This window comes from Papaver somniferum, chromosome 3 (assembly GCF_003573695.1).
Source record: "Papaver somniferum cultivar HN1 chromosome 3, ASM357369v1, whole genome shotgun sequence".
NCBI classification, from domain to species: domain Eukaryota; kingdom Viridiplantae; phylum Streptophyta; class Magnoliopsida; order Ranunculales; family Papaveraceae; genus Papaver; species Papaver somniferum.
Genome location: NC_039360.1, coordinates 34,024,391 through 34,042,091, shown reverse-complemented (window position 1 = coordinate 34,042,091; position 17,701 = coordinate 34,024,391). Strand labels below are relative to the sequence as shown.

Sequence of the window (17,701 nt, the reverse complement as noted above, 5' to 3'; positions counted from 1 at the left end):
CCAAAACGAAGGCGTGTGACGATCAACGACCACCTTTCAATCCTAGATGCAAATCCTAGCCGTCCAAGGTCGCCAGACAACGCATGGTAACCTTTGGTCACGCCAAACCGTGCCAAGGAATGTCATGCCACATGTGCCAATGGCATGCCAACCACCTTTCCGCGCCATACCATGCCGGCCTTTCCTATGCGGCTACCAAAACGAAGGCCTACAACAATCAACAGCCACTTTTTCATCTAAGGTGCAGATCTTAGCCGTCCAAGGTTACCATCTAACGCATAGAAACCTTTGGCACTTACTTTTGGCCGCGCCTAAACTAGGCCATATTAAAGCCATACTGATCATGCTTTCATGCCACTGGCTACCAAACGAAGGGTTGCAATAATCAACGGCTACCTTTCCTCTTAAGATGCAAAATCTCGACCGTTTAAGGTCACCACCGAGCCGGCAAGTCTCCCAAGCTCAACTTTCCGGACAACAACAACGCGCTACATGTTTTCCACGTAAACACTCGAGACATCAACGCATGTCACAAACTGGGGGATGCTCATCGGGTATTGGTTTGGCGGTTTACAGCGTGCGGCGTACACTACGCCCGTTATAAGAAAGGGTCATAAGGATGAGGCGGTTAGTAAATACAGGGAGTAATGGTGAAACGTTTTCTTTTATGGAACATCAATTCCAAGAGTTACCGGCTACCACCTCCTCCCATTTACTCACCCGTTTTCCATTTCTTAATGAGACCAGACTACGTTTCACTTCGACTTGTATAAATAGGCATTACCTATTTCCACCGAACAACAAGTTCGGGTCAGGAGCATACAACACTCAGAAAACGTTTGCTAGCTTTCCCATCTGTTAGCTTCCGAGTTTATGATACAAGTCACAAACAACTACTCTTCCAGTATCAACTATTCTGGTCTCAACACTCTCTTCGCTTTCCTCCCCAAAACCAACCCTTCTCCTCCTCTTTGTGTCCGAAGCAAGTCTGGAACGACCATTTCTTGGTTTAGGCCGGATTTTTACAGATTGATCTCTCGAATCTAAAGTACTCCGCTGCAGTACATTGTTTAGGGTTTAGACTCGTTTCTCACCCATACACCCGAAATTAGCGAAATCAGCAGAAACCGTTTTCACCCTGAAACACCTGGGTAATGCGTGGCTCACCCCATCTCAAAAACAAAAAGATCCAAAAAATAAATAAATAAAATAAAATAAAAAATCTCTACCTAGTCCCTATGGTGCCTATATCACGTGGGTCATCTTGTCACGTCAAGCAAACCCACCACTACTGACTCTTTTTTCACACCCATTACCTCTTCTAGCTTCATCCGAAAAACCCACAGTTTCTATAGGTACATATCATTTTTTTTTTACCATCTCACTGCTTTGTTTTATTAATTTCTTCACTCAGAATTTTACTTTAATTTCTCAGTCTTAGTGTGATCGACTATTGACTAGGTAAAGACCCGAGTCACATCCAAACAGCTGCTCGACCGTACGAAGTGTCACTTTTCTTAAAAGTTTAAAATTTTAATCCTTTTAAACCAAAATATTGAGAGATACTGAGAGAGAAAACATAAATCTTTCCGAAATCAAAATAATCAGTTGAAAAAACGGAAACACAAAATTATCTTCATCTGCAAAACCCACAGTTGCTGCAAATACATATCATTTGTTTTTACCTGCTCAGTGCTCATTCTTTTACATTAATTTCTCCGTTCACAACTTCTTATCATTTTCACACCATATTTCAATTTTAAACTCTTTTTTTTTTTCCAGATTCCTTTACAATCTCAGAAATGCAAACTTTATTTTTGCTCTCATTCTAGCTATCTCTCTGCTCTTTCCTTATCACCAATTTTTCTCATCTCTCTGCCATTTTTTTTTCAGTTGCTACTTTTTTGTTTTTGATTTCCTTGTTTCTTGAGTTGTTCCCATTGTTATCTATTAATACACATATTGAGCAGTCTTATTGAACGGAATGGGTATATTCCCCATTTTATTTTGGGGAAGATATAGAAAATTTTAATTTGATTTAGTTTTCTGATAATTTATTTTTGATGTTGTTTTTTTAGTTCTAGTTTGATTGTTTTTGTGCTAATTTTTTTCTAAAACTATTTTGTTAGTATTCACTTAGAAAGAGAGAAAGTTGTTGAAATGGATAAGAAGAAGACTCATCTGGTGGCGATCTTTGTTGGAAAAATTGGATTAAAACCAGAGGATAAAATAAAACAGAAGAATGGTGTTCCTCTGAATTCAAGGCACTTTTGATTTTTTTATACAATAATTCGATATTTTCCAATTAACTTGGCGAGTATAACAGGTCTCTTGAATTATGTCTTCTGAATTCAATGAAGCTCTAATACCGTAATTAGCTTCAAGGATTGTACTTCCTTGACCTGACCAAGAACATACTGTATAAAGTTCTGATGATGCTATTAGAAATGAAACAAACAGATTGATTGATGTGTATTGACGGGACGAATCCTTCGCAATTTGTAGAGGGTTTCATGCCTTTTGGAGATGTCATTTCATCTCCAACAGACGCTCTCAAAGGTCATCATCCATTAATGAGAAGATACGCGACCGTAAAAAATTCTGAAACCGAATTAGGTTTTGAATTTCAAAACCAGAAAATTTTTCTACGAGACGTTGTTTATTGCCGGTTGGTCTTGCGCCCCTCGGACCTCCCTTTCAAATCGCCAAACAATATTTAAAATATCCAACAATCTTCATGTTATCTATACACAACAAACCCACATGCTCAGGAACAAAATACTGCGCATAAGGTGTTCGATAAATAGCTTGAAAGAAGAAAAGATAAAAGGGTGACAACTATTCATGCCACATTGCCATCTTTGTATAGTTTTATATGGTGATTCAATTGATCATTTAATATTTTGATTTTTTTTTATGAAATGTGGTTTTTGTTGTCGACGAGAATCAATGATTCTAGCGTATATGTGCGTGCCAAACGTTATTGTCTCAAAAACAAGAAGATCCAGAAAAATCTCTACCTAGTCCCTATCATGTGGGTCGTCTTGTCACGTCAAAATACTCCAGTTTTCCGTCATCCTCCATCCTTTGTTTCCTAGGTAGTGCGTACCTCACCTCATCTCAAAAGCAAAAAGTTCTAAAAAGAAAAAAAAAATCTCTCCTTAGTCTGTATGGTACTTATTATCACGTGGGTCGTCTTGTCACGTCAAACAAACCCACCGCCATTGACTCATTTTTCACACCCATTTCCTCTTCTAGCTTCATATGCGAAACCGAAAAGTTCTACAGGTACTATCATTTTTTTTACCATCTCAATGCTCTGTTTCATTAATTTCTTCACTCAGAATTTTAATTTAATATCTCATTCTCAGTGGGTAGGTAATAAGGGTAGTTCCACATACACGTGATTGACTATTGACTAGGTAAAGACCCGAGTCATATCCAAACGGCTGCTCGACTGTATGTAGTGTCACTTTTCTCAAAAGTTAATATCTTAATCCTCTGCAACCAAAATATTAAGAGATACTAAGAGAGAAAGCATAAATCTTTCTGAAATCAAAGTAATCATTTGAACAAACAAAAATACAAACCTAGCTTCATCTGCAAAACCCACCGTTGCTATAAATACACATCATTTGTTTTTACCAGCTCAGTGCTTTACATTAATTTATCCACTTACAACTTCTTATCATCTTCACACCCCATTTAAATTTTAAACTCCCTTTTTCGGATTCCTCTACAATCTCAGAAATACAAACTTTAGAACCTGTTTGGTATAGTTTTCAAAAACAGTTTTCTGTTTTTAAAAACAGAGAAAACAGAAAACAGGAGAAAACGTGTTTGGTAGGGACATTTTCAGAAAATGTTTTCTATCTGTTTTCTGTTTTTAAAAACAAAAAAATGAAAACAACAAATTATTGTTTTCTGTGTTTTCTCTTTTTTTTCTTTTCTTTATTGTTTTCTTCTTTTCAGAACAAAGTAAGAGATGGGGGAATGACTGCAAGTGAGTCATGGCTAATATCACTATCTCTTAGACGAATCTTTACATTTGATCCGATTTAGTTGGTTTTCCTTGTTTTCAAAAACAGTTTACCAAACAATTTTTAGAAAATAAAAACAAGGAAGAAAGGGTATGTTTTTAAAACAGTGGAAAACTATTTTTGAAAACTGTTTTTCAAAACTGTACCAAACAGGCCCTTATTTTTGCTCTCATTCTAGATATCTCTTTGCTCTTTTCTCAGCTCTGTTATTTTCTCGTCACCAATTTTTCTTATCTCTCTGCTCTTTTCTTCAACTGCGAAGTTTTTTTTGCTTTTGATTTCCTTGTTTGTTTAGTTATTTTAATTGTTGTCTATTAATACATAGATTGAGTAGTCTTATTCAATGGAATGGGTATTTGCCCCCTTTTATTTTGGGGAAGATACAATTATTTTTAATTAGATTTAGTTTTCTGATAATTTGTTATTATGTTGTTTGTTTTTGTTCTCATTTGTTTGTTTTTGTGCTAATTTTGTGCTAAAACAATTTTCTTAGTATTCACTTAGAAAGGGAGAAAGTTATTGAAATGGAGAAGAAGAAAACTCACTCTGGGGGTTAATGATGTACCCCTGATTTCAAGTCTCTTTAAATTCTTTTAGACAATAATTCGAGATTTCTCAAATTAATTTGGCGAGTACAATAGGTCTCTCGAATTATGCCTTCAGAATTTAATGAAGCCCTAACACCGTAATCGAATTCAAGGATTGTAATTCCTTAATCCGACCAAGAATTCACAGTATAAGGTTCTGATGATGCTATTAGAGAAGAAGTAAACAGATTGATTGATGTGTATTAATGGGAAGAATCTTTCGCATTTTTAAAGGGCTTCATGCCTTTTGGAGATGTCCTTACATCTCCGGTAGACTTCAAAGGTCATCATCCATTAATGGGAAGAGACGTGACTGTAGAAAATTCTGCATCGAATTAGGTTTCGAATTTCAAAACCAGAAAAGTTTTCTAGGAGACGCTGTTCTGTGCCGGTGAGGATGTCTCCCCCGGACCCCCTTTTGTAACGGCAAACATTATTAAAAATATCCAACAATCTTGATATTATCTATAGTTCTATACATAGCAAACCCACCTGCTCAAAAACAAAATACTACACATAAGCTGTTCGATAAAAAGCTTGAAAGAAGAAAAGATAAAAGGGTGAAAGCTATTCACGCTATATTGCCATCTTTGTATAGTATTGTATATTTTTGTATGGTGATTCAATTGATCATTTAATATTTTGATTTTTATTATGAAATGTTGTTTTTGTTATCGACGGGAATCAATGATTTTAGCGCGTATGCGCGTGCCAAACATTCTTGTCTCAGAAACAAGAAGACCCACAAAAATCTCTACTTAGTCCTATCACGTGGGTCGTCTTGTCACGTCAAAATACTCCAGTTTTCCGTCGTCCGCCATCCTTTGTGTCCTGGGTGGTGCGTGCCTCACCCCATCTCAGAAACAAGAAGATCCAAATTAAAAGAAAAAAAAAAAAATCTCTACCTAGTCCCCTATGGTGCCTATATCACGTGGGTCATCTTGTCACGTCAAGCAAGCCCACCGCCATTGACTCCTTTTTCACACCCATTACATCTTTTATCTTCATCTGTAAAACCCACAGTTTCTACAGGTACGCATCATTTTTTTTATCAGCTCAGTGCTCTTAGTTCTAGTTGTTGTCTATAAGTATATATATTAAATGGAATGGGTATTTAACCTCTTTAGATTTGCAAAGAATAAGCTTGTCGCTGAGTTGACTTGTAACCATCCAAGACGACTGTACTTGGTTTGTACTTTGTACTATGGAGTTTGCAGTTCAACTTCTCTCCTACTGCTTTTGACCCTTTCCGCGAACTAAGCAGCAGCATTATCTCATTTTCCCAAAGGGCAAGTCAGCATAACCTGCTCAAAATCTTCTTCACAGCTATCATCTCCACAGCCATCGTGTCTGATTCAATTGGATAACTAATCTTGTGCATTCTTCTTGCTTTATTCTTTCCGTTTTTAAAAAAAATCTTCTCCAATCATTAAAGAAGTTTTGAAAAGTCCTAATTTGGGGTTTATGGTTTCTAGAAGGTTTGAAAAGTTCTAATTTGGGGTTAGGATCTTTATTAAATTCTATCGCTAGAAGACGTTTAGGGTTCTACCCATAAAGTTGAAAAGCTTTCAAATGCTGTGAATTCTGAACACAATCGAGAGCAGCAGCAGAAACCCAAACTCCATTTTCACGTTTTTCTGTATATTTATTGGAATATCTATCAATCACTGAAGAAGCTAAAAATTAATAGAGTTGTGGATTTTTCTCTGAATCTATTCGGTATATTATTATCCCTTTATCTTTTATCAATGTGAATCTTAGTTTCAAATACAGATTGTTTAATTTTTATTTTCTGCTCTTAATTCCAAAGTTTTTATTCCTCTGTATGTAATTTATCTTATTTTGCTAGGTTCAATTAATCTGATTCATAAAGTTAATTCTTCTTGATTCGGATTTTGTGGTGTAATCTTTTTGTTTCATAAATTTGTTCTACGCTTCGTCCATGAACATGATATTCTTAGGTATAGTACATTGAATTCTCATACAACTTCGACTTGATCTTTTGCTTATGAAATCCTTCAGTTCATCTGTTTCTTGATGTGAAATGTGTTCATTTAAGATATTGTGAAATGAGACACTAGTTTGATAGTGGACGATTCTGCGTTGGTCCTATAGAATGGCTTAAGTTATGCATTTGGAATGTAAGGGAAGCTATGGAACCTATTGAGAGAAAGCAGTTAATAGACTTTTAGCTTTAAGCCTGTTGGCTGGGTAATCTGGTTTCCTTTTTTGATGCATGAATTACAAAATACTTGCTGATTCAAATGTTTGGGGTGGATCAGTATCCAAAATCCCTATTGACGTTTAGGTTTGTAAGTTCGAACAATGGCGTGGGTGGCTTCTTCATAGCTCCTTGGCCATAAATATCTAAGTTGAAAAATGTGCATAGGTTGGACTGTTGGAGATGCATTTGGTTATTCTTTCAAGTTCCTATGTGGATACATGTAAATGATTTTCGTACTTTGTTTGTCGTTTCTTTTCTCCAAACTTGTGCTTGTGATGTTCTCTGCAAATATGTTTTAGTGTTACAGTGAGGTTGTTTCATAGGAATAGAAGTTTACTTTGTCATGTTTGTTGATTATGATTCATGGTTTTTCTTCTTAATTTGTGAATAAGTTCAATATTCATATTTGTGAATTCCCACTGAGTGCCTATATTCTATTGTTTTCAGATGGAAGTACAAAATGCCCAACCAGGGCATATCGTTGAAATAAGCAGAGACGTGATATCTGAAGGATCAAGTCATGGGATTACCAAAACTTGTAGTGGGCTGCCGTGTGGCTTTTCTGATGTGGGAGCACTTTCTAAGGATGCCAAAGAACGTGCAGCATCCATGAGGAAGCTTTGGATTTCTATTGCCCTTTGTATTGTTTTCATGACTGTAGAAATTGTTGGTGGTGTTAAAGCTAATAGTCTAGCGATTTTAACTGACGCCGCTCATCTCCTATCAGATGTTGCAGCTTTTGGCATCTCTTTATTCTCTTTGTGGGCAACAAGTTGGGAAGCAACTCCACGACAATCTTATGGTTTCTTTAGGATTGAGATCCTCGGGACTCTAGTTTCCATCCAGATGATATGGCTCTTAGCTGGAATATTGGTATACGAAGCCATTTCTAGAATCATCAATGATACAGGTGAAGTTCAAGGGTTTTTAATGTTTCTAGTTTCTGCTTTTGGTTTGGTGGTTAATATTGTCATGGCTGTTCTATTGGGTCATGATCATGGACATGGTGGGCATGGTCATGATCATGGTGAGCATGGTCACGATCATGGCCACGGCCATAACCATAGCCATGATGTTCATGATCCTCATTCACATACCCACAGTCATGACCATGAGCATGGTTCAGACCATTCAGAGCCGTTGCTGAAATCTTCTGAAGTTGGCCGTAAAGAGAAGAAGAAAAGAAATATCAACATACAAGGAGCTTATCTGCACGTTCTCGGTGATTCAATTCAAAGTATTGGGGTTATGATTGGAGGGGCAATCATCTGGTATAAACCTGAATGGAAAATAATCGACTTGATTTGTACACTCATCTTCTCGGTAATTGTGCTCGGAACAACTATTAGAATGTTGAGGAACATACTAGAAGTTCTTATGGAAAGTACACCGAGAGAAATCGATGCAGCAATGCTTGAGAAAGATTTGTGCGAGATGGACGAAGTTATTGCTATTCATGAACTTCACATTTGGGCAATCACTGTTGGTAAGGTACTCTTGGCATGCCATGTTAAGGTAAAGCCTGATGCTGATGCAGATTTGGTGCTGGACAAAGTTAGCGATCATATTAAGAGGGTTTACAATATAAGCCATTTAACTATACAGATAGAACGCTAGAAGCATGATCTATGAGTGTGGGTTATGTTGATTCTTCAGTTCGGCCGAGTTACTCACTACCTGGCCAAGCCAATTCTAGATTCCTCACCGAGTACAAGCAAGTGTTGGCAAGTAAATCACCGAAGATATCCGAGTTTCACCAGTCTGAGTTTTGTGTATGCCTGTGTTTGAATTTTTACTGGTCTATTTGTTTGTAATGATTCCTTTAATGTTGAATGTATATTTCCTTGTATTTGCATTCCTTTTTGTGTACTCTCAAGGAAGAGTGAAACTGACGATTCTGAAATTGTGTTACCAGTGGGCAGGAGGAAACTCGAGAACGGGCCATAATGCATAAATCTATCTTGCATTTCTTTATTAATCTTGAGTACCTATTTACCTAATCTTCTTCTTTCTTTTTTTTTCCTGGATAGTACCTACTGGTTTGTCCAACTTGCAAGACCGTAAGTCGGCTAAGTAGACAAGGGCTTGTGACATCAACTCATTAGATAAGCCCAAACATTTTGCCGACAACTAATCTTCTTTCAACGTGCGCCAAGATGCAAAACATGATTAACTAATGATAAGTTCATTTATTTATACTCTTCCAAGATTAGTCAAATTGATCACAACTACACAAAATGGGTTCATCAAGAAGAAACTCACTAACAAATCTGTTCTTGATAGTTCTGTTTTCAGTTTCATGGATTGGTACTACCACTTCATCAACTTCAACAATCAGTGCTGTTGAAAACACTTTTCTTGAATGCATGTCTTCAAAAGCACATCCATTATCACAAATTCACACCTCACAAACATCTTCATATTCATCTCTTTTATACTCTCCTTCCATTCAAAACCTTAGATTGGTCACTTCAATCAAAGCCGAAAAACCAACTATCATACTTACACCAAAGACTGCTTTAGAAATAAGAAAAGCTCTACTTTGTAGTAAACAAAATGGGTTACAAATCAGAGTAAGAAGTGGAGGTCATGACTATGAAGGTTTATCTTCTACTTCAAATTTCCCGTTCATAATCATCGATCTTTTAAATTATCGATCGATCTCTATCCACCTTAACACTCGAACCGCTTGGGTTCAGGCTGGTGCAACAGTTGGTGAACTTTCTTACAGGATTAATGAAAAAAGTAAAACTCTGGCATTCCCTGTTGGGACTTGTCCTACGATGGGTGTTGGTGGGCACTTCAGCGGAGGTGGTATCGGAATGTTGGTAAGAAAATATGGTATTGCTGCAGATAATATTATTGATGCCACAATACTTGATGTTAATGGGAAAATCCTAAATAGAACATCGATGGGTGAAAATTTGTTTTGGGCAATCAGAGGTGGAAGTGGTGCGAGTTTCGGAATAATTCTTTCATGGCAAATCAAACTAGTCCAAGTTCCACAAGTAGTCACTGTTTTCTCACCTGGAAGAGTACTAGAACAAGATGCAACAAAACTTGTTATGAAATGGCAACAAGTTGCTGATAAACTTCCTCAAGATCTATTTATTAGACTCGTTGTACAACTCGGCACATGGAATGGGAAGAAAACAGTTCAAGTTGTTTTCAACTCACTGTACCTTGGTGGTGCTCAAGATCTACTCAAAATAATGCAACAAAGCTTCCCCGAGCTCGGGTTAACCACAAATGACTGCAAGGAGATGAGTTGGATTGATTCGGTCGTGAACATCGGAAACTATCAACAAGTTTCTCAACTGCTAGATAGAACACACCCTGATACATTGCCTTTCAAAGCGAAATCCGATTACGTGCAAAAACCGGTTTCCCAGGCCGGGTTGGAAGGGCTTTGGAAAAGAGTTCTTGAAGAGGAAATGTATATGGTGTACATAATTTTAGAGCCGTTTGGTGGAAAGATGAATGATATTTCAGAGGCAGCTCTACCATTCCCACATAGAAAAGGTAATCTGTATGAGATTCAATATATTGTGAAGTGGAATCAAGGACAACCGGCTCAAAAACATATAGATTGGATAAGGAATCTTTACAGTTATATGACTCCGTACGTTTCGAGTTCGCCAAGAGCTGCTTATGTCAATTATAGAGATCTTGATTTGGGTAAGAACAATGATCTTCCGAATGTGAATTATTTGAAAGCTACCCAATGGGGAACAAAGTATTTCAAAGGAAATTTCAAGAAATTGGCAATGGTTAAGAAAGAAGTTGATCCGCAAAATTACTTCAACGATGAACAAAGTATTCCACCATTTTCAGCATCAATATCACTAAGTGATATGTAGGTGACTAATAAATTCCGAGTAACCTCTTACTTCTTGAATTGTACGAGAGTGAGATAGGATTGCTAATATTTTATTTTTCCATCAATAAATTGAAATATTCAAAACATTATGGAGTCTTTTGATACGATGATCCAAGTACATCCGGAAGTGCTAGACTTACCGAGCTTCTGTTCGGCAAAGTGTTCCGACACAGAAATGGACGGAAGAGATCTAAACTCTCTAATATATGGATTGGTAAAGGGCAGTGGTGGATCCCATTCATATTAGATGTGGGATAAAAAATCGGGAAAAGCATTCGGTCAACCTATCATTTCCGAAATATATCGCCATTGTTGCTGCAATCTTATTGCTGACGCATACATAGGCAACGCAGCAATTGTATTTTTTGACAAGTTTTCAACGCAAGAGGGCTAAATATATTGATAATTACACGGCTATTCGTACTTCACGTTTCAAAAAAAAAAGTAACTACTATTGGGAAAATTGCCAACTTGCCAGTTTCACTTTTTCTCTCAAGGAGCATTTTTCGTTTATTAAACAAATGAAACCAAGTTCTTACTTCATAATGTAGATTAGAGAATAGTATAAGAACAAATAATATTAAGAACAAGTTCTTTCCCACGGAGGTGCACGTAATTGTCAATTACTTTTGGCTGCTTAAGTAAATAAGGGTTGATTATGATTAAAGCTAAATTAAACTAAGACAAGCAAACCAATACGAATATCAGAGGCAAATTAGAGGTTTCGTCGTCCTTCTTCCAACATGTTATCAACCGAATCAATTCAAATACACGGTCTCTCAATATCGATAACCTTCGAATATCATGTCGCATGCTTACTCCAAAAAAACTTCATGTGTCATCAAAAGTGTAAGAGCTATACTTTCAATCTTTTTCATTGAATAACTTGGTGCAAAAGCCACTTGAGCTTAACCCAATGAAAACTGGAATCTTTTTGAATTAAGGTTATTTTAAGGAATGTCGTGCAAGAGCCACTTGGATTAACTTAGTTTACAGTTTTACACATAATTGCATGAGAACATCCCATCGTTAATAACTATGTTTTAAGAAACTGGAAATTTAGATTCTAGCAAAAGATTTCGATTATCGACTTGAGTCGATTTTTTATTTCATTAACGATAAATTTTCCAAGGTATGAGATTGGGTTCAAAATGGCCTTGTATAGTTTTGAGAGTAAGTTAGAGAAATTAATTATTGAATTTACAACCATTAGAAGTTGTGGAATCTGAAACCTTGGACTTTTCTCTCTTTATCTTGATACCATATTTTGCACATATTTTCCAATTTTTTTTTTATTTATTAATTTTTTTCCGCTTGTCATGTGTATTTTTCATTTTTTATTTCTTTTATATTTTATTGAATTTCATTTCAATATTTCTAATTTGTCATTAAGTACAATTGTTTGAAAAGAACATCACTCTAAATCAGGCTCTTTCAAGAAATTAGTTGGCACACGAGACACAAAGTGTGTGCCAATTCCTCTCTGTAGGGCCACCCCTATTAAGTCTAAATCAGTATCTCTACAAGCCTGAGTATCGGACCTTCTATTTACCACTGTAAAAACTAAAATCAGTATGTCTACAAGCCTGACTATCATACCTTTTTTTTTGTTTTTGTATTTTTTTTATTAAGTCTAAAATCAGTATATCTCTACAGGCCTGAATATCGGACCTTCTATTTACCATTGCAAAAACTACAACTTTTGGCGCCGCCGATGCAGACCTGCCTTTTGGTTAGGTTTTAGATTTACTTTTGTAAATATTTTGCTAGTTTATTTTATGTTTAGGTTTTATTTAATTAGATTTTACTCTTTTCGTATATTCTATTTTGGTGTGCAGAGTATTTGGGATTTAAATTGGAAATAAAATTTGCACCCAAACAGGTAAGTATCCAAGTTTATTTATTTATTTTTTATCTTCTTTTTTTTTGTAAATATTTATTTTAGGAAATATTTTGATTCTTTAGATATTTTATTTATTTATATATGATTAGTCTAGGATTTTTATTTTTTGTAAAATATTTTTATTTCATTTACTTTCTTTATATATATAACACGTGCACACACCAATTGCATTGTCAGATTACCGAATTTAGGAAAACTCGTGGAATAGTAAGCTGAACCCGTGACATTGGTCTTATGGGAGTTACCAGCTGAAATTCCACAAACCTTCGCCTTGTACCGCTGACCTGTCTCTGACTGTAGGTATATCTCGCCAAGGTAACCCAAGCGTACCTAAATTAGTGAACCCAGTGTTTGCATGTGCATAATAAATGTCGAACTGATATTATACTGATCAATATAATGATTATCCGACTGAGTATCTAAATGAATAATATCAGCAATATGACCGTAGTGTGGATAGTACTTGGGACCACTACCATGGTAATTGTCTGAAGGTGTCCATGGTGATCCAAATTACTATTTTCATGATGACCAGTCATACAAATAGGAAAATGAGCAATATTATAATGAACAATATAGGAGTTCTCCATCCTTATAAGGTTCTCTACGATGTTTCATGGAACCACACAAATTTATTATAATTAAATCTTCTTGTGATTCATGTCTTTCTTTAGAATCACATAAGAAATTCAATGAAACTACTCGTAAATCTTGAATAATCATGGATAAACTGTGTGAGACTCTTAATAAGTATGTAGACCAAAATGCACCTAAGATTATTATTTCTCATAATGAACTTGAATTCCAAAATAATGTTCCCAATCTTACCCTTGATAATACATATAATTATTCACCTAATTTAGAGGATGGGGTTAGATCTGAAAATACTAGATAAGGTTAAACCATCTTCATATTATTAAGATTCTGAGATATGTAATTATAATGACGAGGAAATTTTTACACCAATTAATATTTATGATAATAATGTTGTTTTTAGTTCAAATCCTAATAATATTAATGACTATTCACCTATTCAAAAGGATGAGGATTTTACTAAGGATACCATTGTTCTAGACGGTGTAATATATCATTGTGATTATGAAGCCGTTGATGGTTTAGAGGAAAGAGTTTATCCTGAAAATAATGTTTTCGAGTTTAGCGATTTAGAAATAATAGTTTACGTTGAGGATTATAGAACTGTAAAACCACTAGGTACAATCTAGCTAGTAGAAATAAAAGACTATTTTCCTAAATCTGATAATTTAGAAATTAAGGAAATTGTGACTAGTTTATCCAAGAATATTGACAATTCTAGGTTTGAGGGTGAATATCATTCTCCTTGTAGTTTACCTTTGACTCTTATAAAGGTCTTTAACTTGGGACTGGACGTATGTGCATCTACCATCTTAAGAGACTATCTTCATGCACTTTTCCTGAACCTAGTTATGTCAAGAAAGAAACTCGGTTTATAGAAATACATCCTCTATGTTAGAGCACTGCTCGGTCGAAGTCGCAAGCGTTGCTATCTCAATCTTGTTTGTCAAGTTTAGTTGCCAAAACTATAAGTCTTGATTTCTAGTCTACTTATAGCTAAGTCTCGGACTAGGATAGAAAGTGTATTTGAGCTCTAGACACCACGACGTTCATCATACAAAGACGAAGAACTACTCAAGGAACTGGTGGAACTTCATCGACTAAAAGGTATGTGGAGACTTGAACTTCTCTATTACTCAAAAGTATATCTACTATATCTCATATCTTGAGACAAAAGCCGTATTGGTATATAGACTTTGATTATACAAATTTGTTATTTCGAGCCGAGTTTATCTTGCTTATCTATTTCTCGAAATATGTGTTGGTAAGCTTTCGCTTTGGCCAAGTTCATATTTACAAGTGACGAAAGTCATGTTGATTGTTTCAATATTTTGAAAATCGCTTTGATGAAAAATGGAGTGTGAATAACCTATATATAACATCCTCTAAGAATGTTTCAATGATTGAAATGAGAGTTTAGAATATGTAACCATCTTTGGATATAAGTATATAGTGTGTTTGCACATTAGTGTATAAGTCCAAAACCGGGAACCAAATGTATGCATACTTGTGTGTGTACTAAATGGTTGATGGAGACTGGGTAAGTATGCGTACCCGTACGCATACTGGTGGAAGTTCACGACCGTGAATTTCTGCTGAATTTGGAAATCAAAACCAACTCAATACGGTTACCTAAGTATGCGTACCCGTACGCATACTGGCGGAAAGTTCACGTCCGTGAATTTTTGCTGAGTTTGAAAACCAAAACAAACTCAAATCTGGTTACTTAAGTATGCATACTCGTACTCATACTTAACTGTGTTACTTTCTAAAATTGGTTTGTTCATGAACTAAGACATTTATATAACAAGGAATGCAATTTGCAAACCGTGGCTATAATGTTCATGAATAAATTCGAGTGAATCAAAACCAATTTTGCCTCGATTGTGTCTTGTATACTTCTATAAGATCTAAGCAATTGAACAACTCTCTTACTAGTTCATTTGAGTCATTTGAACTAGTTATGGTGAAGATGAATATGGTTGATATGAAAGTTCTCATATGGCTAACCATTTGGTTAACTACTGTTGAACCAACTAGGTGTACATGTTTAGGTACGGTTACACAAACCTAAATGAACGTGCATTTCATTTGTGTATAACAAGATAAGATTCAATCTAACGTTTGAAAGATATTATCTTGAATCTAAACAGGTTTTCATCTAACGGTGAATATTGAATGATTTGTTACTAAGGTAGCATTGATTGCAAACCCTGATTTGAAGATTATATAAAGGAGAACTCTAGCAACTGAGAAACCTAATCCCTACACCTCCTGTGTGATACTAGTTGTATAATCTAGAGTCGATTCTCCTTTAACCTTAGGTTTATATCGAGACCCTGTAGGTTAACGACTTGAAGTATTCATTGGGATTGTGAAGCCAGATCCAACTATTTCCTCTGTAGTTGCGTGATATGATCTTGTTGTTTCTATTGTATTGAGTACAATTGTAAAATTGGCTCGAGATTAATTTCTCTGATAGGAAAGATAGAAAAGTAGTCACAAACATCTTCGTCTCAACATTTGTGATTCCATAATATCTTGTTTCGCTTGTCGAATAATATTATTGTGAGGTGATTGATAATTCTAGGCTGTTCTTCGGGAATATAAGTCCAGGTTATCGATTGGTTCATGTTCACCTTGATTTATCAAAATACGGAACAAAACTCGTAGGTGTTTCTGTGGGAGAAAGATTTATCTATTCCTGTAGACTTTTCTGTGTAATACATATTTGTTTATTAAAGTCTTAGACTTTGGGTCGTAGCAACTCTTAGTTGTGGGTGAGAAGTCAAGTGCGTAGTATCCTGCTGGGATCATAGACGTAAGGAGCACAATTGTACCTTGGATCAGTGTGAGATTGATTGGAGTTCAACTACAGTCCAGACTGACGTTAGTTTGTAGTAGCTAGTGTCTGTAGCGGCTTAATACAGTGTGTGTTCAGTCTGGACTAGGTCTCGAGGTTTTTCTGCATTTGCGGTTTCATCATTAACAAAACTTCTGGTGTTTGTGTTATTTCTTTCCGCATTATATTTTGTTATATAATTTAAATATCACAGGTTGTGGGTTGAATCGATCAATTGGTAAATCTAACCTTTGGTTGTTGATTGAAATTGATTGATACTTGAACATTGGTTTTTGGTACCGTTCAAGTTAATTTCTCTTGTATTCAATTAGACTTGCAGATTTCTATTTTCTTGAGTATGTATTGAATCGAGAAATTGAGATATAACTCCTTGATATACTTTTTATTAAGATTGAGTCTGACTGTCTAGTTGATTCTCTTAAAAGTATATTGGAGTTAGTCCATTCAGATTGCTAAGCGAAATATTGGGTGAGGTTGTTAGACCCCCACTTTTTCAATTGGTATCAGAGCAGACAAACACGTTTAAAGACCTTAAAAGTATGTGTTTGTAGCGATCTGATTATATGGACGACATTAATATCTCTATCAAACGTGTCACCAGAAACAAAAACTCTGTCTCGACAATGTTATCAAAGATAAAGATTCGTTATTCTCAAATAGAGAAGAACCTCTTATTCTAACGAGACAGACAGACACTGACATGTGTTATTCCCATTACCCTTCAAAAGAGTCTATCTCCGTTGATAAAAGGGAAACAGCCGAAGAGAGTGAACTGATTCTAAATCTTGTTAGAATCCAAGCTGATAAATTTAATCGGTTGAAAAAAAAATGTCAATGTTCTTCTCGGTATAGTAAGAGACCGTGATTCAAAAAATGCTGAAGTTCAGTCTTAACGTATCTTACTTGAGGCAAGCCTCAAAAAGGATGCTTTGGAAATTGAACATCGCTTGAGTAAACTCTTGATTCAAGCATGTTCAAAAAATTCCTCTATACCATCTACTTCTTTTGCAACTGAGAGAGTTCCAGTTCCAGAAGTAAAATCGGAATCCCTTCCTATCTGAAAAGATATGCCTATAGCCTCCTCTAATCAAGGATGTTCCACATCACATGGAAGGAAGAAATCTTCAAATGATGATGTTAAGTATGTACTATCTAATCACTTTCGTGATCAGAAATTATGTCTCTTTCGTGATTCAAAAGGGTCTATTAAGCAAAAGAGAAACTCTAGGTTGAATAACAATTCCTGTATTCGACTTCAACACACCTTAGACTTAATCCTCAAAGATGTAACTGACATTCGTATGTCTAAACTAATTGGTTTCAGTACTCGCCCTGTGTATTCTACCAGGAAAATCAGTTCAATGAGTTCCTCAAATGCTCAGAAGCATAATGGACGACTCAACGAAAATCGTCTAAGAAGAGATACGGAATTCACTTCTGTCAAGGAGGGAGATATGGTTAATTTTGATGTGAACAAGGTTTCAGAAGAAGAGAGAAAAAATGATGATATGAGAAATAACCTAAAGGTGATAACTGAAGGTTATAAAGAAATCGTCAACAGATTGTCAACTTCCTCTAGTCAAAATTCTTCTGGTAAGAACTCAAACTTT

General features: G+C 35.7%; 2 protein-coding genes across 2 annotated transcripts; both read left to right on the top strand.

Annotated features, from left to right (window-relative positions):
* The first annotated feature begins 5,789 nt into the window (after positions 1 to 5,789).
* Positions 5,790 to 8,746, top strand: LOC113355807 (metal tolerance protein 1-like). The gene is made up of 2 exons (XM_026598753.1): positions 5,790 to 6,346; positions 7,299 to 8,746. The coding sequence occupies exon 2, from the start codon at positions 7,299 to 7,301 to the stop codon at positions 8,466 to 8,468; it is 1,170 nt and encodes a 389-aa protein (XP_026454538.1). The 5' UTR covers positions 5,790 to 6,346; the 3' UTR covers positions 8,469 to 8,746.
* Positions 8,747 to 9,073: 327 nt separating this feature from the next.
* LOC113355806 (berberine bridge enzyme-like 23) lies at positions 9,074 to 11,222 on the top strand. Its single transcript, XM_026598752.1, has one exon. It carries the CDS (start codon positions 9,089 to 9,091, stop codon positions 10,709 to 10,711), a length of 1,623 nt encoding a protein of 540 aa, XP_026454537.1. The 5' UTR covers positions 9,074 to 9,088; the 3' UTR covers positions 10,712 to 11,222.
* Positions 11,223 to 17,701: the final 6,479 nt, after the last annotated feature.

What these genes read in the sequence shown, in the direction of transcription:
- LOC113355807 (XM_026598753.1), top strand. Translation starts at nt 7,299, where the DNA reads ATGGAAGTACAAAATGCCCAACCAGGGCATATCGTTGAAATAAGCAGA.
- LOC113355806 (XM_026598752.1), top strand. Translation starts at nt 9,089, where the DNA reads ATGGGTTCATCAAGAAGAAACTCACTAACAAATCTGTTCTTGATAGTT.